The sequence below is a fragment of the Botryllus schlosseri genome, chromosome 11, assembly GCF_051294905.1.
Source record: "Botryllus schlosseri isolate E-star chromosome 11, Bs_hap1, whole genome shotgun sequence".
NCBI lineage: Eukaryota > Metazoa > Chordata > Ascidiacea > Stolidobranchia > Styelidae > Botryllus > Botryllus schlosseri.
The window spans coordinates 7,510,171-7,537,306 of NC_137246.1; the positions used below are offsets into that span (position 1 = coordinate 7,510,171).

Here is a 27,136-nt window from a genome sequence, read left to right on the forward strand (position 1 = left end):
ATCGAACCAAAATACATAACAAACGGCAGTGATGGTGGTACAGAAAATATGCGTGCACAGTATTCGGTATTAGATAGGAATGATCGATAAGACCGTGAAGGTCATCTAGTCTGATCACACCAGCAGTATTTGCTCATCCGAATCATAGTAACGATAAGATGGACTTTCTCGGTTCGTGCTCGTCATATCGACGTGTGCAACGAAATCATCACGTTTTTCTCCTATCCCATGTCGCGTAATACATAGTGATCATTATTTTCGGGTCGTATACAATTGGCCAACAAGATTGTGCTGATGATGAAATTGTGGGTATGCCGAATACCCAAAATATTCACAGGCATATTTCACATACCGAGGTTCGGCATTCATGCATGATAATTGAACATTGAACATTTGACTGTTCTGCTGCTAAATCCCCAGGAACATGGTTAGTCGCAAAAGGTAGCGACAAAGAGGAATATATTCCTAATTTCGAGAGGGCCTACTGAGCAGATATGGTTGTTGCATGTATGATAGCATCTTACGAAATACGTCGGAGCCGGAGCTACCCCTCAAATAACTGGCTCCACCTCCGGCTCCGGCTCCAGATGAATTTTATGTAGAGCTCCGGCTCCGGCTCCGGTAAATATGCATGGCTCCGGCTCCGAGCTCCGGCTCCGAGCTCCGGCTCCGGTTCCAAAGTCCTGCTTCCTACGCATTGTGGCAGCCACAATTTTCGTATAGATATTTGTATATCACGATGAAGTAGAATATTTCATAGCCGATTTATTTGACTTAATATTTTTCTTAGCACTTCGCACACATTATAGTCGCTCGATTGCTTGCTTTTGGTATCAGTTCCCCTTCCTGAAAAATAAAAAGACGCCTAATTTATAGAATTGAGTCAGATCATATTCGCAATTACGAGAGAACGTGCTGTCCAGGATCCGACTTTGCACCAGTGTTGGGATCAAGTCACTACCTTTGAGTCACGAGTCATTTCGAGTCATTGCACATTTTGACTCGAGTCAAGTCAAGTCAATCGAATTTCGAAGGTGACTCGAGTCAAATCAAGTCACGTGATTTTTTGAGGTGACTCGAGTCAAGTCGAGTCAAGTCCAATCAAGTAAAGTCAAGTCAAGTCACGAGTCAAGTCACAATTCAAGTCAAGTTGCCATTTCCAAGTATGAGGCATGATTACGTCATTGCATTTTTCTGACTGTCTGAAATACAGATTGAGTGGTCATTGATGTTGAACCGATAAACGAATATAGAGGTTAATATATACGCAAGAAGGCGCTGCTTCGCTCACATATACTTAGTCGTAGAGCTGCTAAACTATAGGTAAAAATTGCGTAGCTCAAGTATATAGTTCCCAGCCAAAATAGAAAAAGGAATTGGTAAGAGGCAATACATTACACATTTCCAAATTGATATGATACAATTCGAGCATGCGACAATGGTGGAGGACTATATAAATTGAATTTCAATTGAATTTCAATAAAACAAGAGGTTTGATTATGGTTCGAACAGAGAACAGAAATAGACATTTTGCTAATAAATTACTTTGCTATACAAGTTTACGACAACGGAAGTTGTGAGCTTCGATCACTTCGTTTGCGGTCAGTTTATTTGTGAGAGAACAATGGAGGCTCAGTAAAACGTACGATCATTGAATGATTGGTCGCTCTCACGGGCTACACCAGCGTTTCGCGAACAATCCGACCATATGTAAGATACCGTGATTTTTATCGATATCGATTACTTGATGACTTGAAATTTACTCGTGAATTTTGCTCCGAGTCACGAGTCAATCCACATTTCTGATACGCCGAGTCAAGTCAAGTCAAGTCATTTTAGTAAAGTAACTCGAGTCAAGTCAAGTCATACGAAAAAGGTGACTCGAGTCATTCCAACACTGCTTTGCATGTGCCCTTGCAGAAAGATCGTCGGCCAATGTAACCTTTGCACAAAATGATTGACGCATCTTCGTCGAAATCTTCGATATTTATGCGTCCAAAAGCCGAGTAATCCTGTCCTTCTCAAATGAGCCGAGCAGTATACAGAGGTGACCCGCCGGCCGCAACATATGCAAGTGACATTATTCTTGACCGAATTCTGACTTTGAAAAATTTCGTACTTCGCAGGGTTATCGCATAATTGTAATCGATTTGATGAGTTTTGTTTTCGCCGTTACCTAATCCGGCTCGTTCCTATAGCACGAACAAAAAAAGGTCATAAACATTCAAGTGGCCCGCGCAATCGTGGCCCGTGGGCCAAAAACGTTGGACGCGCCGGGTCTAAGGTGTGGGACAGGGTTCATCATCAAACGGCTCGCGACCTCATTTGGAATTTCGGAAGAACAGTTAGTAAAGGATTTTTCAAATGCTGAAATTGATTTCAGTTTGAACATATTGTTGGAGTTGTTCTTCAAAATAAGCTATAACCTCATGTGACCAATATCTCACTATTCCTCGCTAGCTGATACGGTTTCAGTGATGATAATATCATTTCACATAGGATTAATTTGTTGATATGAATGGGTATATTGCCTTGACATGCAATGGTCCACCACTGCAAAGACCAAGGGCGGCCAAATGTGGCGCGCGAGGTAATTAACGGAATTAGCTACAATAAAAAAGTAAATTACCCAGTTAATTTATTATGAACTTGCAAGCAGGGCTTGGAGCAGTCGTAGATTTTTAACTGCTTCAGCTCCGGCTCTGGAACTCTCTTCTACGATGAATTGCCTACGGCTCCAAGCTCCGGAGGTCATTGATACCAATGCTTCGGCTCCTGCTCCGGCTCCGGAAACTATGGTTCGGTTGTAGCCGTGACAAAGGACCATTATTTTGTTGGGTTTACAAAGTCCCGTGACGTAAAAATTACTTCGTGTCGTCTGTCGATGACGTCATACCGGCCCGATAACCCAATTCAATCCATGCCATTGCATGTAAATTGTACACATGGTACAGCATTAGAACAGTGACGGTACTACTCTCGATAATATCAAGCCATGCAGTCCAATTTAATCTTGAAATGGTGTGATTTGTTCAGATGTAACTGCAGAAATGAGCGTTTGTCGTGACAGCAGAAATCCACTTTTTACCAAATATACCCAATGGCTTCAAATTCGATATTGGTGCGCTCGTTAGTAGTCAATCCGTCGCCGATCAAGTTTAGTGGACTATAGACGGCTTCCCTTCAAACGAATCGAATAAACACGAAATTAGTGCCACGGACAATCTGTGCAATTCAGTACTGAATTTAACTGCAAGTTCGCAAGTGACATTGCGCGACAACTCAATAATACAAGTGCCTCAAGCAGACAAAAAATGAGTACACAAAATTTATGATTAGAAATTACAATTAATTACAATTAATCACTAATTGCCCTCTTATATTTAACACCAGGGCATGGTTTGGACATCGCATTGACTATAGCTCCCACCGCGAAAATTGTCGGCTATACGGATTATAATAGCGATTTGGGATGCTTCGATGCATTTCGCTAATTTACGTTCACATTTCGCTATTTACGTTCATAGGCAAAAACGATAACACACTATCCAATTGGCGCTATGAATAAAAAAGTATCAACGAAGAAGGTGCATTTGCTCGTCCAATTCAGAAAGGAAACAATGTTTCTCGCGTGCGTCATGCGCGCCTCAAAATCAACATGTGCAGCAATGTCATGCTTTTACGCTACCGCGTCGCTTATATATTCGTTTCAATACTAATTAGGTATTTTGGGTTGCATATAAAACAAAAATCAATTTAAATCAAACATGTTTAAAACAAGGCGTTGTTTAAGACGTATTTTATGGCTGTTGTTTTTTGTTTCTGTTTTCCAAGCCATGACGTCATCAATATTCAATCGTGACGTCATAGTGGATTGACATTGACAATTGAAAATATTTGGTAAAAATAGCTCCTTTGACGAAATATCTGTACTATTGATGTTGAACCGACTATTTTGAACCATCTCATATCGATAAACGTCGGCTAAATCGGGTGGAAACTAGGGCTGGGCAAAATCGAGTACCCGGGTGATTCGATTCTGAATCACGTATTCTGCTTCGAGTCGAGTCGAGTGATCGAGTATCACTTAATATGACGTCATAACCGTATATAGTATTTCAAAGTACAAACATGTACCTTTTATGCCACCACAAAGAATTTAATGTCCGTTATCCATCATATTAAAGATAGCTATGTATTTTTTGAACCACACTGATTTCATTTCACTGGGTGGCAATGTTGTGGAATGATCATGACTTCAGAATTGCGTTATTCTCAGTAACGTTTGTAGCTTTTTACTATATGTATTGTATCCTACTGTACGACCAGTCACGGCGTCAAGGAAGGTGGCGAGATAGCGCAGTGGTATAATGTACGGCTACAGTACCAATGGGTGCGGGTTCGAGTCCGACCGAGGTCGACTTTCGAAAATCGATACCTAAGTGTTGGAGGTTTACTTAGGTTCCTCTTAGCCACCTCATCCGTGTCAGCGGTGTCTTACAAAAGCCTAGAGGTGGGCCGTGCTATAAGTCGGCAGTTACGGAAAATATCAGAATATCGGCCTGGTGTAAACGACCATAGTAGTCGACAAACACCATGAATAACCCAAAACAAACAAAACAAGGTTTCAAGGCTTCGTCTGAGAAAATTAGTATCGGAACTCTAATCGTTGTTGATAAATCAACTGTCAACTGCGAGGAGCGCATAATTTCAGTACTCGAAAAAATCGTCTTTTACTACTCGACTTAAATCATTAAAACTACTACTCGATTCAGATTCGAGTACTCGAATCATTATGCCCAGCCCTAGTGGTAACCAGTGATGAGCATCGGAGCGGAGTATTGTAACTTTTGTCTCCGATATCTTTGTATAGGTTTGACCAGAATACACTATTGATTATGATTGCAAACCAAAACATAGACAGTTGACACCTTGTAAAGTAGTAATATCACAGGTAACAAGCAAAAATGATTGCCAAGTGCATAAAAATCAGCCATCTGCACTGCGATTGGCGACTGGAGAGTAGACAATACTATAAGACTAACCATATCATCAAATTTATTTAGTAAAGCACATTACGAAGTGTACCATGCTTGCCATTCTAATGATATGTTTAAAACAGTATGATTCGTAACGAGCTATCTTATCTAGCAAGGCATTTTCGTTTAGCATTGTCTGTGGTTAATTATGTTTCGGATACTTGACGAGATTCATCGGAGTATCTCGTAGTCTGGGACTGAGCTTTTCGGAGTCGGAGGGAGTTTACCTCAGGCACCAAGGTTGTCGGAGGGATTCGGAGTCTCGAACAGCACTATCCGCTCATAACTGGTGATGGTAACTGTCCGTAACATGAAAAATAAGCTTTTCTTAAAGGGCCTCTGTTCTAGACATATTTTAAACACTGTGTTTAAAACACCGTTTGTTTTTAATGCAACCCTAGGTAAATGGCTCTTCTCACAAAAGCATCAATCCCGTTTTGTGACATGCATGGTTTTCAATATTTTCCAAACCACACAATTGGTCTGATGTTGGGCTGATTTCGAATTTTAGGGTGTACTTTTATAATACGGAAATTACGGAGTAAGCACGGCAATTCTCAATTCTCAATTTTTTAAACAATTACCGCAAAATTATTTGAATTCGGCCAAGCCATCAGTAAAAGCATAGCATCTTATGAAATACATCGAAGCCGGAACTACTGTTCATAGAACCGGCTCTAGCTCGGGCTCCTCTTGAATTTTACGTAGAGCTCCGGATCTGGCTCAAGAGCCCTGTACGCAAGCAGCGATGTTGGTGACTAGAATGTCAGTTCCGATGCATTGCCGTCGCTAGAACTAGCTACATTTTTATATATCTTTCTATTTAACCATGGACTATAGGTTATTTCGTGGCATATTTCTTTTAGGAGATCTTTCTCTTACCACTGCAGGTGATTCATGGTCTTCTTGCTTTTAATATTGAAAATGCGACCAATTTATAGATTTTAGTATGACTATATTCGCAATTATGAGAGAACGTGTCGTCCAACATGCGAGTTTGAGCCTGCACTCGCAGAAAAACCGTCGGCGATGAATGCATACGACAAAATTACAGTGGCGGCTCGTCCTATAGGGCAACTGGGGCATGGCCCCACTTAAAATTCTGTTCAATAACAGTTCTTTACCATTTATAGACGTACAGCAATCTATATCAATCAATCAATCAATCATTTATTTGTCACACCAGTGAAAATCCGGTACGGACCAGGATGACGACGAGGGGCCGCAAGGCCTTAGTACACAGTCGCCACCTGAAGGAGTATACACATTATATTCAATGGCACAAAACAAATGACAATAAATATACAAAACTACAAGAAAAGCAGAGAAAAAAATTCAACAAGGATACACGAGCTATAAATATTACAGTTTCAAGACAGCAGTGCAGAAAAGGGTCAATAGAGTAGATTTTACGGTACTTTTCAACAATAAAGACTGTAGTTGCAAAATCGGCATATTATCAATTATACTTATCTAATATATATTTCCGATAACGTTTTTTAAATAGATGATCGGGCAAATCTCTGAGGTCTTCTGGTAGAGAGTTCCAGGTAGCGGCACCAATATAATAGAAACTTTTCTGGGAGGACGATTTATCTACACGCGGAAGTAACAAACCATTAGATGAGGCAGAACGAGTGAAGTGCGAGTGTACCGAGGCAAAAGTAGTGAAATGTTTGTCGAAGAAGGATCTATTATGATGGAAGATATTGTGCATCATTTTTGCCGTTTCATAATTTATGACGTCTGTCACTCTCAGAATACCAAGTTTTTTGTATTCTGGCAGCAATCTACGACGAAGACCTACACCACTTAGTGCCCGTATAGCACTATTTTGGAGAGTGATAATGGGCTTAAGATATGTAGAATGGGTGTGACCCCACACACTGACACAGTATTGTAATTGTGAATGAAAGATTGAAAAATATATCGACCGCAGACCATTACGCGATAACAAATTTTTTAGCCTATGCAAAATACCGGTGGCCCGAGATAATTTAGAGGTGACGAGATAGATGTGATGTTTCCATGACAACTTGTTGTCTATTTGAATGCCAAGATAACGGACTGATTCAGTAGGAAGGATAGTGCAGTTCCCGAAAGGAATGGAAAAGGTTGGCTGGGTGCGGATTCGCGGAGGAAGGAAAAGGATGATTTGAGTTTTATCAGGGTTTGTTGTGAGGCGGTTTCTCGTCATCCACGAGTGAATTTTTTTCAGCTCGTGGGAGACTTGGTACTTCAGTTCTTCTGTGGAGTTTGCGTGTCCAGAAAAACAAGCATCGTCAGCAAATAGAACACTTTGTAAAGATGTTGCGCGATGTAGATCGTTTATATATAGAAGAAATAGCAACGGACCCAAGACTGACCCTTGTGGGACCCCGTATGTTATAGTGCTGCATCTGGATACTGATTCATTTATACCAGTGGTTCCCAACCTTTTTCGACCCATCGCCCCCTTTTCAAGGTCAACACCAATCATCGCCCCCCAAAATTTTGTGCACCGATAATTGGGCATACAGACTGTAATCACCGGCGGGTTGACTAAAAAAAAAAAAAAAAAAAGGTCATCTTTCTCCGCTCAGAGCTGCAAATAACGTTTTTTCTCTCCGAATTGCTAGGTGGATGACTAAAAAAAAAAAAAAAAAAAAAAAAAAAAAGGTCAGCCGTTTTGACGCGTCATCGCCCCCCTATCGCCCCCTTCGCTATTTTCGCCCCCCGTCGCCCCCTTTGTCCATTTTCGCCCCCCTATCGCCCCCTTCGTCATTTTCGCCCTCCTAGATCGCGAAATCGCCCCCTGGGGGGCGATATCGCCCACGTTGGGAACCACTGATTTATACTGACATATTGTTTGCGTTGGGATAGGTAGCTGATAATTAGGTCTCTGGCAACCCCACGGAAACCGTACGAATATAGTTTTTCTATGAGGATGGAATGACATACTGAATCAAAAGCTTTGCTTATATCGAGGAAGATGCAACATGATGGCTTATTTTGATCCATGAGCTTGGCGTGTCTGCTAGTAAGGTCAACTAGAGCTTGAGATGTGTTTCTATTAGCTAAAAATCCGAATTGGTTATTGCTTATGATAGCGTTTTTCGTGACAAAATCGAAAAATCTTTGATACATGATTTTTTCAAAAACCGTAGCGATAGAATTTAGCACTGATATGGGTCTATAGTTGCCTAGTACGAGGCGATCCGACTTCTTGTGGACAGGCACAACTTTTGCTTGCTTAAGGTGACATGGGAAAATACCATTTGATATTGAGAAATTAAAGAATGTGGTAAGTGGCGGGGCAATTAGATAAGCAACATGCTTTAGTAACTTAGGTGGAATAGAATCCATATATACCGAAATCACAGCGAAAATCGTATTTTTTTTGTTCTTTCGCTTGTAAATGCCCATATATAGCGAAGTCTCTGCGAAAATCGAATTCTCTTCCGTGTTTTCGTTTTGCGAATGCCTAGCCCCGGTAGCGCTCATAACAAGCTTTCACTCTATTTTCTCAAAGCCGCGCACAATAAAGAAACAGTGATTTACCCTCTCCTATTCATAAAATTACCGAGCAGGTGGGGCAACATAGTCTGGTTGCCCTTAAGGTGTGATGTTTCAATCGTATCTATATCTGAGCTCGGGTACTGTCATATGCGTTTAGTCGACCTGTGCTGGTATAGGTCGATTTTGATGGTGCTTCACACCATGATAATTCTTGAAACTTGGTATGTCATGTCGTGATGGTGGTATGTAACACTGTCCCAAGTTTCAGGGTTTCTACTTAAAGTTTAGGGTAGTAATTCCGTTTCCGAAGTTGAGTGTGAGCTGACTGCTGATCCGTCATGTATCGCAAACAGATTTTACTCAAAATTCGTAAGGGCTGTAACCAAGTCACAAAGCTCCGAGTCACAAGTCAATCTCACTTTTATGGTTTTGACTCGAGTCAAGTCGAGTAATGTTCAATTCACCACCGAGTCAAGTCCGAGTTCAAGTCATCGAACAGAGGTTCGAGTCCGAGTCATAGTATTATGACTCGACTCCGAGTCCAAGTCATTGTGTTGAACGCTCAGTTTCCAGTTGAAGCCCTGTTAAACCCACTTATATAACTCTGTTTGATGATATCGAATGGTTTGCATTTATAATATATATATTCACCTCACTTTTAACAGTTTCTGGTCGCATTTTGAAGTACAAGTACCAATATACGAAGTCCCAATAGGCTGGTTATTGTACTGTTCTTCGAAATGACAATGAAATGTCGGTCTTGACTGTCTGAGTCTCGAGTCATATGATTTGGTTCGAGTCATGGGCAATGACTCGAGTACACAGATTGACTCGACTCAAGTCGAGTCATTTCCGAATTTTGAGAAAATGACTCGAGTCAAGTCGAGTCATCAGAAAATCGTGACTCGATTCATTACAACCCTGGGTATTGGTCTCCATTGATTTTAACGATGCTCCTTACCTAGATCCGTCATGAGCTTTTGCATGGTATGTCTTGATTTTAGTATCGACTGCTTTGCCAAGTCTCAAGGTTGGCACTCAATGATTAGGGCAGCAATTTCGTTATCAAGGTCGAGTATGGTAGAGATGTGCTCTGATCTGACACTTAACCTACCTAACGCATTGCGGATTTCACGCAAAAGCCGGTGTATCTGTGTTAACGCTAACTTTGTTCCATACTGACATATGTGATGAGATGATGATATCATGAAACGGTTTACTAACATCCTCGGTTTGCATTCAAATATTTACTTTTATTTTATATTCTCCAATGTCAATTTCACCGTGAAATTGTGGCCTTCAAGCCATTTGCTTACAATTACAACCCCTGTCAAGCGCGATAGCTGTTTCGATTACGATGGCGGCTAACAGCTGATCGCTTGATCAGCCTATTCCTCAGTAAATTTTACGCAAAATAGTTCGGTGTTGGTCTGTTCGTATTAATTTTGACAGTGTACCTTACCGAAAACGGTCATGAGGCTACTTCTCGATGATTTCATGTAGGCCTAACAGTGTACCAAGTTTTCGTCGGTAATATATTTTCCAAAGGCGATTTTGCAGCAGACATATAGACACTATAGACCAGTGGTGGTCAACCTTTTTAGCCATAGGGCCACATTTGATTGACGAACTATGGCGCGGGCCACTAGCCGCGCCGAGCGCGAAATTTTTTCGAAGTTCATATGTCAATAATATTGTCACTTGGCTATATTACGGGCCTGCTGTATATCGCTGGGCTCAGTTTACAAGGAATGGACTATTCGGCGCCTGCGCATATTGATATCGAAAGCTTCGACCAACATGCGTCAATCATTTTGTGCCTAGGTTTCATAGTCGACGGTCTTTCTGCGAGCGCCAACACAGGGTCGCATATGATGAACGAAACTCTGTCTCGTTGAATATAGTTAGTCTCAATCTGATATATTAGGCGTTCTTCCATTTTCACAAAGTGGTAACAATATTAAGAGCAAGAAATCGAGTGACAACATGTTGCACGAAGCGTTTAGAAAATTTTTACTTCTGATAAATCTATCGCAAATTATTCTGCTGTATTGTAGTGTACGAAGATCTACCAAAATGTGACTGGCTCATGGATCTGCCAATGCGACGGAACTGATATTTTAGTCATCACTGGCTGGCCTGCATGTTCACAATCTGTGCATCCATTTTTGATAATATCACTCATTCCGGAAATTACCTCGCGGGCCACCCAAAACCTTCTCGCGGGCCACATGTGGCCCGCGGGCCACGGGTTGGCCGGCCCTGCTATAGACTGTAAGCCGTGTGTCGTGTGACAGTCTCCAGCCGCAAATCCCAAAATCTCCTATGCTGTACCGGGACCGAATTTCTGAGGCTGCTATCCGTAGCTCTTCAGAATTATGTTTTGTATTCAATATGACATGTCCAATCTATGAGATAACAATTGCGTATGTGTCCGAACTCGTTGACCTTTTCAGTTAGGCTTACGCAATCACTCGAGTTATAGTCATTTCCATTTCTGCAGATAATTAGTCAGGTATAGTGCGAACATGAACCGTGTTGAATCTTTGTTTACCACACTTCAAGTCACAGCTCACCGGCAGATCTCTCGCGGCACATACGTTAAAATCACTATTATCGGGAAGTTCGTGTTACCGTACCGCTAAGTTACTTGTTTACGTTGGAAAACGTTATTGTGACGTCTCGATAAAAAGTCGCTTGCAGCCCTTGCCCCACCACCTGATATTGTCACGAGCCGCCACTGCAAAATTATATTATGCATCTTCGCCGAAATCTTCGATATTTATATGTCCAAGCGCCGAATAATCCTGTCTTTGCCGAATGTACTTGACGGTATACAAAGGCCACCTGCAATATATGCAGGCCGATTTTTCGATTTTTATTTCTGGCAGTTTTGGCATCGTCCTCTAAATAGATAGTTTCAGCCTTGAATTAGTCACAAAAACGCTCTATTCGGGCTAGTTTGTCAAAAGACACCTCAAAATGTGCAGCATCCAAGTATATAATCAGCGCCAACAAACAATAATAAGAAGAAAAAACCTAATGATTTCATAGGTTAATAATATCAAACGAAACCACAAAATGTGTAGTATCCATCGGAATCGGTGCCAATAAGCAAGAAGAAAAAGAAAAGCATAACAAACACGCTGAACAGCTGATTGTTACAGCTGTTGAATAGACTTAAATCGTTTGCACTGCAACAGTGCTTCCAAACTCAAGTCAGCTAAGTTTCTCCTAAATTCATTTCTCGCCCAGCGAATCTGGGAAATATCGGCTTCAACAGTAGCCGTTTAGGGAAAAAATGTTGCCAGTCACCCACAAAAAGGTTTCAGAGATCACTTCGCCAGTGCCATCGATATCATCGCGGAAAGAATTTTCTTTTCGATCCTTTTCTATGAGTTTTCTGTGTTGTCTCTCAACACATTCTATCTAATAGCCCGACTATCATTTCTCCTTCAGTCTACCCATATATTTTCGGAGGACTTTTGTACCAACTCGCATGGAAGAGTCCTGGGAAGTTTAGCATTGTTTAAGAAAATTGACGCAACAAGACTGTTTAGCATAACAAGACTATGTAGGTCAGAAATAGCCAGACAGTTTGTTGCGTTACAATGTTCAACTCGATAACAATGCAAAAATCGTGGTCGATTTTGGGGGTTCCAGTTCCATGAGCAGAATATGATTTATATTTTATTAATCAGTACTGCGACAGCTTCTCATTGATACCCGTTTTATGAAATCTAGCGCTCGATAAACCGGTGAAAAATGGTCGTAAAATTGCCTTTGGAAAAATAGAAAGTATGACGTAAACCAAATGCAGTCAGCCGTTCAATCTCGCTGTGCCCACACCATTTAGGACAGTATGCTTTCACCCCGAATGGGTGGGCTGGACCCAGATTAAAAAACCTGCCTTTCACACACGCTGTTCTCGCTTGTAACGCGGCCCTGTTAACACAACACCATGAACGAAATACACTATTTGGCAAGCCATGTTATTTTTGGCATATACCAAAAATTGCTTATTTTTGGCATTTTCAAATTTTTATTTTTGGCAGTTTTGGCATCTGGCTCCCGAAATGCCAAAAATAACACCGCCTGAATATATGCATGTGCCATCGTTATTTACCCAACTCATTAATTACCTTATAACAATTTTCACGCCTCGCGCGATTGCGGCCAGGCAGAACGCTGACTTTTCATGACATACTTGTTATCGATTATGATCCGTATAGTAATAGAAGTCTTGTTTTCACCGGTACCTCATCCTGTTTGCTCCTATCTGCGATTAGAAAAGGTCATCAACATCCATGTGGCCCGCGCAATGGTTCGTAAATCACTTGTGACCTATAGGTGAAAAGGTTGGCCATTCCTGGCCAACACCAAGGCTCTTAGAAAACGACTTTGAACTCCCAAAAGAACAAGTTTCTCGATTTTTTTTGCGCTACGCGTAGTTCAATGCGAGTTGCTTTTCGATTTTAATATTGTTATATTCTTTGTTCACAGCGGAACTAGTAAATACACGCATCACACCATGTAACAAAAATTTAGTAGAGCCGATGTTTTGATATTTCCTATACCATACTCCGTAATGAAACAGGTTTCCAGCATTTTTTGCCACAAGTGTCGTATAAAAATGTCATTTTGAGCTTTTCAAACTTTACGCACCATGTTTTCAAGCTCTTTTATTGAATTTCCTATTAACTGTGACGTCACAATGATCCGTCATTCGATACATCATAGTTTGCTATTAGTAACAATCATCTTCTCAGTCTCAGTTAGTCAGTATTGGCTACAGCAGGGGTGAGCAATTATTTTCCTCCGCGGGCCAAATGAGAAAAATAAATACGTTGGCGGGCCGAATGAAAAGTCTTAGCTATATTCTCCAGCGTGTTTTAATTTTATTTCCAAATTACATTGTTAATAAATGCGGCTCAGTAAATGTTTGATATTAGGTGATGAGAAAGTGACGGTTAATTAAAAAATATCTATTTACTGGACATGATTCGAAACAATGTTAAACATGATACATTTTAGCTCTCTTTCAACCCCTATCCACATTCTTCTATTAAGACTCGAAAACAGTGGTTCTCAAACTTTTTTGGGCACGCCTCCCTTCAGGTTAGTGAACAATTTCGCGACCCCTTATCATGATATCACAAAATAATAAATGGGCAACCAGAATGTTGGCAATCTCAGCGGATAGTTAGATGGCATGATAGGTTATGGCTGTTAATGCTGGAATTGTGACATATCAAAGTCGGACAATACACAGACCAGCAACTATAAGCTGAGGGTATGTCGCGCGGAACACGAAAACATATTTGCGCCACCGTTCTGATGCTTTCACGGCCCCAGTTCGAGAACCACTGCACTGAAATGTATATGCAATAGTATATAGAGCTTATTTTCTTGGTCGCTGCCTTCCAAGCAGTGTGCAGCTTAAATATAGCTTTTAAATTGAGCGAAGCTTATAGTTTTTCTGAACTTCGCCCTCCCATGACCGAGTGCTTCGTGGTTTTGTCGTAATACTGACTTTAATTAAAATCCTTAATCTCAGCGACATGCTCGGCAAAAACTGAAAGGACGGGTTTACCTCTGACTCAGGTATATGCGACTATTCAGTGCTCTGAATCCAAAACCTAACTGCGGAAGTCTGTAAACCTAGATTGGTCGTATCGTACCTTCTTTGAATTTTAGTTTTCGGCTTTTTTTGGAATGTCCGTTAATCATTAATGCGTGATAGATATGATAGATAGTAATATAGATAGTAATCGCGAGCACTGATTGAATTATTTTACGAATTAGGGATTTGTAGACCACATTTAAACCACATACCGTGTAATGCGTAATGTGACAATGGCATCAAGGAAGGTTTGAACTAAACTATATGGAAAGAGTGATTTCTTGTGACTTAAATTGCTACTCATACTTTGCCACATTGCCTTTATTTTGAATCTGGATTACGCATGCTAAGTATGTAGTAAGCGTAATCGTTGCATATTAATGAGCAGGCTTCAAAGGAAACGAATTTCCAGTTCATATGATACAGCCTATGGTTTTAGTCATTCAAACAGCAGACTTTATGTTTTGAATTCCAAGCAACCTTTCGCGGGTCGCACAGAATAGCTTCGCGGGCCGCATTTGGCCCGCGGGCCGCACTTTGCCCAGGTATGGGCTACAGCAAGTAATCTCGAATTCCTTTTCGTTTTCTTCTGTTAATGCACTGATTGTGGATCTAGTGAGTAAAATCTCAACATTATTGTCAACATCGCAAATGTAAGCTATATCTGTGGTCTGTATATCAGTTTGAAACAAGTCAAGTACAATAATTCGGTATAAGTAAAGTTTTTTATATTTAGTAACTTTCCTTTGACATGAAAATTGGAGACAGAGATATTAAAAAAACTTGGCATATCATGTACTCTGCGAAACATGTCGATGAAATATAAATTAAAGGCTAAGGGGTGATTGGCATTCAATGTCATTTGCTAATAAAGAATCTGAAGGGAGAGTCGAAACTTTATAGATTACTGTTACTTAGGTGTGCGTGACATTCCAAAGTTCAGAATAACTAGAAAATGACTTGACATTGCATATCCTTTTTTGCCATATCCTCTTAAGCACCTGTCCCGTATTGCAGTAAGTTTTCACTGCCCAAACTATCAGGTAATAACAGCTTTAGAAAACTCGACAGGGCTTGAAGATACAGAAAATGACTCCGATGATGACTTCAACATCTGTCATATAGATATTACCACAAAACCACACATTCCGAACCAACAGGAACTTGATGATTTAGTTGGGACTCACTAAATCAAATGCGGAAATTGTGACTCCGCGGATGAAACTAGGGAACATGTTACATTGATCGTGTCGATGTCCTTTGTCGAGAAAGGGGAATCAACGATTTTCACGGTATTTTGCTGTGGCAGGTTCTCCTTGCTTATGCGCGGGCATGTTGGCAATTTTTTGTAAAGCTCTTGACAGTAAAATGATTGCGAGAGAAGCAGGGGCATTCAAGGCATTTTGAGATGTATTTGAAAAAATCTATTGGAAATAAACGAAACAATGACTATAAACTTCTGGCAAACAATATGATCGACATATATGAAAAAATAACGTGGGGCATGTAAACGGGTGTAGGGTGTAAGATGTAACCGGGTGTAAAAAGCATCACTTTCCCTTCAGGCATGCCTGAAACACGATATTCGGTCACATCGTAGTGTTGGAATTTTTTACCGTAAATACCATAAATTCAAAAATGGTCGAAATTTCAATTTAAACAACAGCAATGTCAGTTGTCACTTCAACGCCAATTCTCGTCGATAATGACGAAGACAATGTGGATTTGAGAGCAGCTTTTTCATACAGGCGCCGCCTTCTCTCTGATCAATCAACACACGGTGCAAGATTTCAAGGCGATAAGCCCGCCCCCCCCCCCAAATTTACCAAGATATATCAATTCCTTAGGGTTGAGTAGGTGGCGAGATAGCCTAGTGGTATAATCCACATCTACAACACCATTGGGTGTTGGAGGTTTATCTAGGCTCCTCCTCGCCATCGCATCTGCATAAGCCAGGGGTGTCAAACATACGGCCCGCCGGACGATTTCTTCCGGCATGCGAAGCGATCCCGAGTAGATTGAAAAATTCTGTTATCTTCCAGCGCATTTGTATCAAATGTTGAGATATTTTGAAGGAAATACTACCATGTTTACAGGACCCATTATAACAACCCGACCAGCTGTGGTGTCACTCTATTTGCAACTATTAACAAGTCAGAGAAACCGACATCCAATCTCAAGAAGGCAGAAAGTGCATACCAAGTACACAGATTTATTCAAATATGGACGAAAAAGTAGTTACTCACAGAAGCGACAACGTAATGCGAAGCCGTTCTATGTAGTTTACAAGGAAATATATTAGTTGCACAAATATATAATTGAAATATCTATGTTCGCACTGCTGTGTCACTTTCGACCCAATTGATCCCCTGACATGAGAGGAACCGGACTCGCGGTTTATTAATAATGAACCAAATTCAAACGTCCGCGTTTCAAATTAAATATCTTGTATTCCTCCATGGCCATGATTCCTCACAACGCATATGCAGGGCTGAAGCCAGATTACGAGTAAATCAAAGGGGGCATAGAATATGCCAACTTATATCGTCGTTAACGCCACTGTTTTAGCGGTTCTTAACTACATTCAACCATTTAACCGGACAATCGTCGTGTTTTTGCCAATTACATCGTTCGCGATTGAAGGTGTTGCGACTAGTTACTCTTAAAACCCTAACGTCTGCGTGTTATATATATATGCTTTGAAATATTCAGGAGAAAAGCAAGAGCACGAGGTAGCATGCAAGTTGAGTTTGATATCCCTAGCATAAGCGGTGTCTTCCAAAAGCCTAGAAGTGTGCCGTGCGACAGTTACGGAATCAAAAATAGGAAATATCGGCCTAGTGTAAATGACCATTGTAGTCGACGAACACCATGATTACCAGAAACAACATTAGGGTTGAGTGCATCGTAAATGCCGATAATGCAAGTCTTTTCGTTTCGACGAACTTACGCGTAACCTCCACTCTCGCACGCTGCGCACAGACTTATATAATAACATACAGTCACTAGAACTAGACGTAGTAAGCGAGTAGTATATATCAGTATATATCAGTATATCAGTATACTGAGATCCAGCAGACTGACAGTAAACACTCATCGTCAAAATGTGATTTACTCTTGGATCAATTTAGGCCTGACACGACTAGAATCACCACATTTATAACTATATTTGAATAGAATTGTTGTTGTACTTGATATATATTAATTATAAGATATAGACATAGATATAGCTCTCGGGTTATAATTTCTGCTACTATAAATATTTTCAATTTAACAGATTGATAATAGAGACTGATTTGATATCAAAACATTTCTAAGTTGAGCATTGTAATTCCAATCCATTATTCGGGAATACCTCTGATGAGTAAGCTATTAATCTCATAGCCGAGTATCTTCAAATACAGGAGCAGAAAAAATATTAATATAATATAAATATATTATTGAATGTGTCCTAGTGATTGAAATGTCGGAACGCGGAGCGGCCGATTGCTGGTACATCGTTAGAGCGTACCACTGCGGTACTCGACTCCTTTAAGTGGCCGTAATAACATGGTTTAGCGACCAAACATGTAACTAACAGGTCGCCAATGGTTGCCATAACTACTTGCTTAGTTAGCAAAATACCAAGCTGCGACCTGATCTATTACTATTCCCCTGGTGCGCGATTGGTTTGTGGCGTCCAAGATTCCAACAAATTCACGGCATTTCGAGTCACTCCAAGTCCACTCGAGTCATTTTCATTTTGCTATCGAGTTAGCCCGAGTCTGAGTAATTCTAAGAAAGGTTGCGTCCAAGTCCAACTCACAAATTTCAGTCACGAATCGTATAAGGGTCAGGTTTTGTCATCATGAATTGGAAATGTGGCGAAATAGTGAATCTACCACTGCATGGTATATATAATTTGCAATTCATGTGATAGTGAAGTTTGATGAATAGTTCAAGGCATTCTGAGCAATTTAAGAGGGAATTATCACTTTATTACCTGAAAAGATATATGAGCCACTTATATATTGTCAAATTAATAAAAATCGAATATGTCGTCGCGGGCCGCACAAAATGCTCTGGCGGGCCGCGTGTTTGAGACCTCTGCACTAAAGCGTACAAATGGTTTCACACGATATTTGATTGCCGGTCTTTCATAATTGCTATTACGGGTGGACTCATTTCTGTACATTATGCATATTAAAAAAATATTTATATATTTATTTGTTTATATCTTTAGGGCTGGTCCCCGATTATAATCAAGAAATCAGGTTCCAGTAAATTGAGAGAAGCGCGGAAAGTTTTCCTAGAAAAATAAAATCGGCCATTAAAAGTCTCTATTTCACGATGATTTACGAAATAATTTTGTATGGCCTACGAGATTTGTACAATTAAATATAATCTTTTCCACTTTTTGCAAAAACATGGTTATAAAATGTTATGTGCGTCAAATCATTTGGCGTGCCAGGAAAAATCATCTCGCGTGTCACAAGCGACACGCGTGCCGGGGTTTGCCGACCCTGTTGTGGAGTATTCAGTGACTGTGCGAAAAATAGACTCACCTGTTTTTGGGCCAAACGCGCAGGCTGACGGAATTTAGTCATTTTATTATCCACAAATAAAAATCTGCTGCGGTCTACTGAAAATTCTTTTCGCGCTCCGCGCGATTTATCTCCAATTCATAGTTTTGCTCTATGCATAGTCCAAATGTAATATTTCAGAATTCTCTCATCAACAGTAAAACCTTCCATGCCGTCAAATTATCTGCTGAGATTGCTAGCATCCTGATTGACGACAAGGGCGCGCGAAATATTTCACTAACATAAAGGAAGGCGTGTCTAAAAAAGTTTGAGAACCTCTGATATATAGAGGCACAAACAAAGTTTTGGGACAACTCCATGCAATGTTCTTACTAAGCTGCGCGCGAGCACTGCTGACAAAGTCTGCGCGCACAGAAGAATGTGTGGTTTCCACAAAAAGCAGAAGTGATGACCTTTCTGTTTTAGTCTTACGACCGCGCAGTGAGGTGGTTAGTGCGCGCGGACTCGTGAAGAATTTGAGTGAACATTGTCTCCAGGGAAATATTTTGTGAGAAGAACATGAATCGTCGTGGAAGTAAATAGAGCGAAACAAAGAAAAGTATTCAATTGAAAAGATCCACAGCAATAAAATTTATTAGATGGTGATTCGCGAAATAAATTGAAGTTGAGACCACAGCCTTGGGATGCGTATTCTTCGATCCTGCCATAACACCAATACATCTGATATGATCTACCATATATTTAGGTTGTAAGAACGAAACAGAATTCCGTGTTGAATTGCATAATTCGGGAATTGCAAGATATCTGGATGAAGGAACGATCATTTGTGACAAGTTCGATAAAGGACGCGCTGTCTTCAACAATAATAGTGAAGCGCTACAAACCCAATGCCTTGATGATGCTACATGGAGATATGCGAGTAACATGACCTGTCTTTACCGTAAGTAGAGATGGAGTGAATTTCCAACCAATATAATTCGGCAAGTATGAGACCGTTACATGAGTGTATCTCAGCACTCCGAAAGTTCATGATGGACCAAATTCGACCCTTAATGCGTCCTTTTAGTGACCCTTGACATTACAAAAATGTTGGTTGAGCTACTCGGCTATCTTTGTAACAGTGCTTCTCAGCCGGTGATCCACTGAACACTAGGGGTTCCGCGAGCCAGTTTTAGGGGTTTCACAGAGTTCAAGAGTCGCACTCAACTCATACATATGATTTGTGATGATACGCCCGTCTTGGCCATCATGGGTTGCAGGTAGTTAGGCCCGATCAGTAGCAGACATGGGGTAATCGCGATTAGTAATCGTAATCGATTACGACGATTACAGCATTTTCAAGTAATCGTAATCGCAATCGATTACATTCGAAAAAATTCCGAAGTAATCGTAATCGTAATCGACTACTTCCCATATCTAATCGATTTCTCTGTGAAAGAACAATTATTTTTTATTTTGGCAAGAACTATATGACATAAACTGAACATTCGTGAACAAGGAAGAGATATTATACCAGGCTCGTGACAGCACAAACGTCTGATTTTCCAACGCCACAACTCATTATTACGTCAGAAACAGCCTATTAGCTTTGTGCGTCATTGTGTAAGAAGTATCCACACTAAATAGATATTCGATATACGTACGTCGTACATTAGTGTCATTGTGAGAACACCCGCCGTGCTGTATATCAGGTTATCAACACGTTTCACACGCCACTACTTCGGAGCAGTATAATTTATCTCCGCTCTGCCTAGTTTCAAATAGTAACTTATGGTTGATGTTTGGTTATGCTTATGCTTAGTTAAACGCAATTTGACCGTAGCTGCTTGGCGAGCAGTAGGCCTATCTAGTACGTACCAGTGTTGGGATCAAGTCACTACCTTCGAGTCACGAGTCATTTCGAGTCATTGCACATTTTGACTCGAGTCAAGTCAAGTCAATCGATTTTCGAAGGTGACTCGAGTCAAGTCAAGTCAGTCGATTTTTGGAGGTGACTCGAGTCAAGTCGAGTCAAGTCAAGTCAAGTCACGAGTCAAGTCACAATTCAAGTCAAATTGAATTTTCGAGGTATGAGGCGTGATTACGTCATTGTATTTTGCTAGCTGTCTGAAATACAGATTGAGTGGTCATTGATTTTGAACCGATGAACGAATATAGAGTTAAATATACACCCAAGTAAGGCGCTCTATCGCTCACATATAAGTAGAACTAATAATATAATTGCACAGCCTCAGTTTATAGTTACCAGCCAAACTAAAGAAACGAATTGATAAGATGCAATACATTAACTTTTTGCATATTGATATGATACAATTCGACCCTGCGCCAATGGTTGAGGACTATGTAAACTATTTTCGAATTCAATTTCAACAAAACAAGAGGTTTGGTCAAGCTAAGAACGCAGAACAGAAATAGACATTTTGCTATTAAATTACTTTACTATACTATAGTTTACGACAGCGTAGGCTGTAAGCTTCGATCACTTCGTTTGCGATCAATATATTTGTGAGAGAACAATGGAGGCTCAGTAAAACGCACGATCATTGAATGATTGGTCGCTCTCACGGGTTACACCAGCGTTGCGCGAACAATCCGAACATATGCAAGATAGTGATTTTTATCGACACCGATTACTCGATGACTTGAAATTGACTCGTGAATTTTGCTCCGAGTCACGAGTCAATCCACATTTCTGATACGCCGAGTCAAGTCAAGTCAAGTCATTTTAGCGAAGTGACTCGAGTCAAGTCAAGTCATACGAAAAAGTGACTCGAGTCAAGTCATGACTCGAGTCATCCCAACACTGGTACGTACGTTAGGGTTGTTCAGAATTGACCGACTTTCAAAAAGTCGTGATTTTCAGTCCGATTCCCATGCCTTATACCATAAAAACATATTCTAGCTACTTTTTTTCGTAATTCATCCCTTGCATCCGTGTGCATTTTGAGCTGGAAGAATATCATCTAAAAATAGGGGATTCCCCTAAAATCTGAGTGTCGCCATTCGGACTAGGCTAGTGAACGTCATATATACGCTGGGTTTATGCATCTATTGCGATTTGGAGTGCTACATAACCTTACTATAGAAAGTATTGACGGTTCGGGACACCATTTTCATGTCCCCCACTCCCTTAGAACTCCTCAAAACTGCCTAAGACTGATAGTCATTTGGTTGGATCACATATCCTACACTCCTCAACCCTACCCGAGATTGTCCATCAATTTCCGGGATCACCATGTGCAAGAATACAGCTGTGAATGTATCATTCACTCACAGCCACATTTTATACATCACATTGTTCGAAGGAAACGAAACAATAAGGAAAAGAAATAGATCAACTTGGCAAATACTACTTAAATCAGGTGGATGAAATGGTTGCTTTAGAGAAATCGGCATATCTGTTCCCGCGATCTCCCACGGCTTGTAAGAGGCTCGCCCGCTGTTCTTTGTCAACTGTTTTTAAAGCATCAAAGTCGGTATTCAATTTTACCAAACGCTCTGCTGCGTCTTTAACTACTTCAACACTACGGTACTCACAAATTCTTGAGCAGTCACGAAATGCGGATCAGTATGCCATTCCGAAACTGGAAGACTCAACTAATCATGTTCGGTATGTATAGCATCGAATAGAAACCATGATTCCGGTCCAATTAAATCAACCATACTCATTGACTCAGAGACAGAGTCAGAGATTAGACACAGAGGTATACCTCAGCGAAATTGTTCAAGAATTGGCATTTGCAGCAATTTAGCAGCAATCGTTTCCTTCACTTTGTCAGGAATTTTTGGTTTAGCCGAGAACATTGTAGATACCACCGTTTCCTCGGTGAGATGCCAATGATGTTTTCACATCTTTTTATATGCCACATCAGCAACTGTGAAATCACATGATGTAAAGTTTGTCATGTCATGAAGGAATTTGAGATCATTACTCTGTGCGTCACATGCAATACCAGTTTTCAACCTGGGACATAAAACTGGGCAATATTCATTCGTACCAAGTTTCTAATGAACTCTTCAGAATAGCCCATTTGCTCACTCCACATGAACATTTTTTGACAGTATAGCACTTGACTCGTCCATCCAGTGCTATTAGTAGCACCAGACTTGCGAAAACGATTATCAACATATTGGTCATCAAAAATCACCAAGGCGCCTGTTGCACAGTCTCTGTAGTCACCTCTTATCAAGAATTCTTTCTGCTTTCCATTACATGGCTTAATCAGTGGAATTATTTCTTGCTTTGCTTCATCAGTTTTCATCGCCAACCCGCTGCCTTCAACAAACTGAAGTGTTTTAGAGCTTCTTAATTGATCAATATCTTTCCACTTCTTGGAAGGTATTAAAATCTGTGTATCCAGGGCCTGTGGTCGCCGATCCAAATAAACACTTCACTTCCAGATCTCCCGGATGACTAGTTCATGAATATGATGGCGACAAGCACTGTAGAAAACTTTCCTGTTCATCAATTCTTCAAGTAACAGAACAGCACCTTTAGTTTTTCCATTGTTTGAGGATGTTGTGTCAAGCACAAGAGCTCTGACATTTTTTGTTAAATTATAAAGTTCCAGCAGTTCAAATGACAGATCAGCCCGTAATTTCCTGTAGCACTCTCAAGAGTTCGAATGCCAAGAAGTTTGCCCTTCTCAAATGCGTTGGAACACGCAGACGATGCCAGCACTGCCAAGGCCTCAAATTGCTCTCCTAAACGACTCCTAGTGAGCTTTCCATTCCAGTGCAATGTGATATGCTTTGGTGGAACGTTTGCTATTTTTTCAACAATAGACTCAGAAATTTTAAAACGATTTGCAATGCGTCGTCGATAGGTTCCAGATCTTGAAAGATGAAAGTCATTAGGGTCACCATCGCAAGCTTTAACCAGTGCTGCAGTTATCATGGTAGCAGCATTATCGCTGACTTTCAAGCGATCAGAAACCTGGCATATGTCTTTGTCGTTGAACAGGTTTACAGGCGCTTTTAGAGTCACAAATTTAAAGGAATGACCCGATGTCGACTGCGCCACTTCGAAATCACTGCTGTGGGAAGTGTCAGCTACCTACGAAGATATAGATGAGCTCTCTGTAAATTCACCTTCGCTACTTGATGCTGGTGCACTCTCTCGCACTCATGGTCCGTCTCTTTTGTTGCATGGTTTTCACTTTCAACACTGTATCTTTGCCACCAATCGTTGCTAATCACGGACCCTTTTGATCCTGATAAAATGTTTTGTATTCATGTTTCTTATCGCTGGAGAGAAGTGTACTTGCTTCAATTGTCGTCATCGCGTCAGGAGCTCCTCTGTGCCCATAGCTTACTCAACTTGGCTTCAATGTCGCTTTGTTTTCTTGATACATATTGCTGGTCTGCAGTTTCCTTTAGTGACAGCCATTTGTTTTCTGTTTTCACACTGTCTCTAATCTTTCAATGGCATTGACTTGTGTGATGGTCTTTGTGGCAGCCAGGAACCAAAAACCTATTACCGTACTTCATCTCCTACGTCCTGGATGTGTAAATTTTCTGGTTCATTTTTTGCATATGAATGCTCTCTTAGGTGTAACACATACTGCATAACTTTCCTAAGAGTAAGCAGCTTCGATCCCGTAATGTTTCCTCAGATGGCACAGCTAGGAAATGCTGTGTCTGCGACCGTGATCTTCTAGTTTTCTTTGATACTATATCACTAGATGGCAATTTTCTTTTTTTTTTAGACATTTCGCACTAGAGCTAATCCTAGAAAAATAAATATACATCAACTCAGTCAAGTAGCAAAGAATAGTTGGAAACATTTCAGTTCTCTTAGGTCAAACACATACTGCACAACTTGAGCAAGAATAGTCGGATTAGACCCAGTTATTGATTCTGGAAGATAATGATTCCTAAATTGGAAATACTCCTACTAGTATACTGCAATCTTAGGAGATAACATAAAATTCAGAGCAACCGATTGGCTGTTTTCCACAGTCACTGTAAAAGACATTTACAAGCTTTGTTTTCTATCCCAGTAGACAAGAAAGAGTATCAGGTCCATTAGATCGAATAATTCAATACTGCTACAATACTATAATCACTAATCCTGCGCTAGACTCGCTAACAGCATGAGCCAAAAAGCTACCTGGTAAGTCCTGCACCTCAATCGTAAACACAGTTCTTCAACAACAAAGCAGCAAAACACCTGACTAATCAATGATCCCCATTTCACTGCCGTGCCTAGCGCGTCATTAACGCTAGAACATCTGCTTTACGTCAATGAGAACACATGTGAATGCTGTCGAGTCACTCACAACGGGGGAATCCCCAAATTCCGAAGAATTTTTTTGGTGCATGAAAAAACGGCAAAATGCACACGGATGCAGGGGGTGAATTACAAAAAAAAGTAGCCAGAATTTGTTTTTAAGGTATAAGGCATGGGAAACGGACTGAAAACCTAGACTTTTTGAAAGTCGATCAATTCTGAACAACCCTAACGTACGTACACCGGACAAAATTTGAAATTTTGTACCCGTCAAATAAAACATTACGATTTCCACAACGAAGCAGTAAAAATCAACAGCTGGTGATATATATATATCAAAACCGAGCCGCTTTTGCCGTTTCTCGTAACGGCAGCTTGCAGTACAATATCTGTATTAAGTTGAAGGCAGAATTTAATGTTCGCTTCGTCTTATTCTCATATGACTCTACTTGAAAGGGCGCCAATCGTAATTTCACAATTCTTTACTCAACATTGGGACCTGCCGCCATTGTCATGGGCTTATATATGTTAGCATGAGTTGTAGCTATGGAATCAGGACCAAAACAGCAAGTCGTCCGCCATAGGTTGGTAATCGCAAGTTGAAGACTGAATTTCGTCGAAAATTGCATTATATTACTATTGATTTTTAATCCCTGCTCAGCCCCCGATGGTCAGATTTACCTGTAGAGTTTGTTTGTTTGAGGTAATCTTGGTGTTTGTCGACTACAACGGTCAGTTACACCAGGCCGATTTTCTGCATTTTTGATTCCGTATCTGCCGACTTATTGTAGCACGGCCCACTTGGTTTGTTTTATAATCAAACGATATTGTAGTGGCTCAAGCGTAGCAGACTAGAAGAAAAACTTTCGTGAGACGCACAAACAAATTGTCATGTCTTTATATCTGACTGCATGTCTATAGCAACTCAACTTGTAAATTACCATGGTCAGTGGCCACATTAACTACAATAGGACATGAAAACATTTTCATCATGGGGAAAAAAGCATTCATTCCGTCAATGCGGCCGTTGAACTTAACAATCAAGTCAAATGATCCATTGGTTTGATGGTCAGATAGCGTTGTAAAACGTGTTGCAACACCACCTGCACTTAATTTAGTCTGATGATGAGCATACTTAAATTTGAGTGACGATCCAAACGCATTTGAGTGTGAGCATACTTTTTGACGTGAGTTGAGTAACGAAATCGTTGCTAAGTAGAAAATCGCTACTCGACAGCAAAGGAATTGGTCTCCACCCTTAATTATAAACTCCAGATTCCAAGCCAAGCAAGTGTAATTTTTGAATATCAATTTTTTTGTTTGTTCTAACTTGATTTTATAATATTGTTGTTGGATTTTCCAACGTCAATGGGAGCCGCAAGTAGGCTAGCTCGGAGCCGCGGTTGGGAATCACTGATTTAGAGAGGATTTTCAAGTTAATTAGATCACTCGAAAATACTCTATAACTTATGTTGGTTTACGAAATACTTTTTCAGTCCCCTTTTTCGAGCTCGCTCCCCACCCTATTGGGAAATTAAGGGTGCGGCAATTATGGCCCTGGCAAGAATGCAAATTATTGGGCGCGATAAATTGAACTCCATAGAAATGGGCAATGGGTACATTATGACATAACAAGCAAATGACGCATCTCTTTTAAAGGGAGTTTGTTATCTTATTAGGCCTCTTCAGCGCAATCCATATATTGGCTTCTAACATAGCTTCCAAGATGCAAAATAAATGTAATCGTGAGTAATCGTGATTACTTTTCCAATGTAATCGTAATCGTAATCGACTACTTCCTGATTTTGCTGTAATCGTAATCGTAATCGTAATCGCGTCATTCAGAAGTAATCGTAATCGCAATCGATTACAATCATGAAGTAATCACCCCATGTCTGATCAGTAGTCGAATTGGGACTGTTGTGGTGGTAGGTTACGCCGGGTGCAGTGGCGTACGCAGGAAATCTCGGGGTTGGAATCGAAACGCGGTCCTACTGCAATGACAATGCCACGCCAATATTTATACGCTCATTTATAATCAAGCAATTGGTATCACACGATTGCATTTCGGTTAAACAATACGATGGCAGTTTCCAAGGTGAAGACTCGCATTTTTGAACTGGTATCTGAATGGGAATAACAGACTTCACACTGATTTGCAATAAATAAACAATATAATGTTTTCATTTTGTGTGAAAATTATATTCTATTTGTTTTATTT

The 27,136-nt window shown here is 40.5% G+C and overlaps 2 protein-coding genes and 1 pseudogene across 6 annotated transcripts in view; 2 read left to right on the top strand and 1 right to left on the bottom strand.

The window, feature by feature from the left end:
• The window catches only part of LOC145450005 (peptidyl-prolyl cis-trans isomerase pseudogene), a 430,289-nt pseudogene that overhangs the window by 168,834 nt on the left and 234,319 nt on the right, over nt 1-27,136 (bottom strand). The window lies entirely within an intron of this gene.
• LOC145450002 (uncharacterized) overlaps nt 1-27,136 on the top strand; it is a 245,823-nt gene that overhangs the window by 82,576 nt on the left and 136,111 nt on the right. The window lies entirely within an intron of this gene.
• The window catches only part of LOC145449997 (uncharacterized), a 127,168-nt gene that overhangs the window by 17,130 nt on the left and 82,902 nt on the right, over nt 1-27,136 (top strand). For both annotated transcript variants that reach the window (XM_080328442.1, XM_080328441.1), the window contains exon 3: nt 19,429-19,623. In XM_080328442.1, coding sequence (XP_080184568.1) covers nt 19,429-19,623 — 195 coding nt within the window. The remainder of the gene's footprint in view (nt 1-19,428; nt 19,624-27,136) is intronic.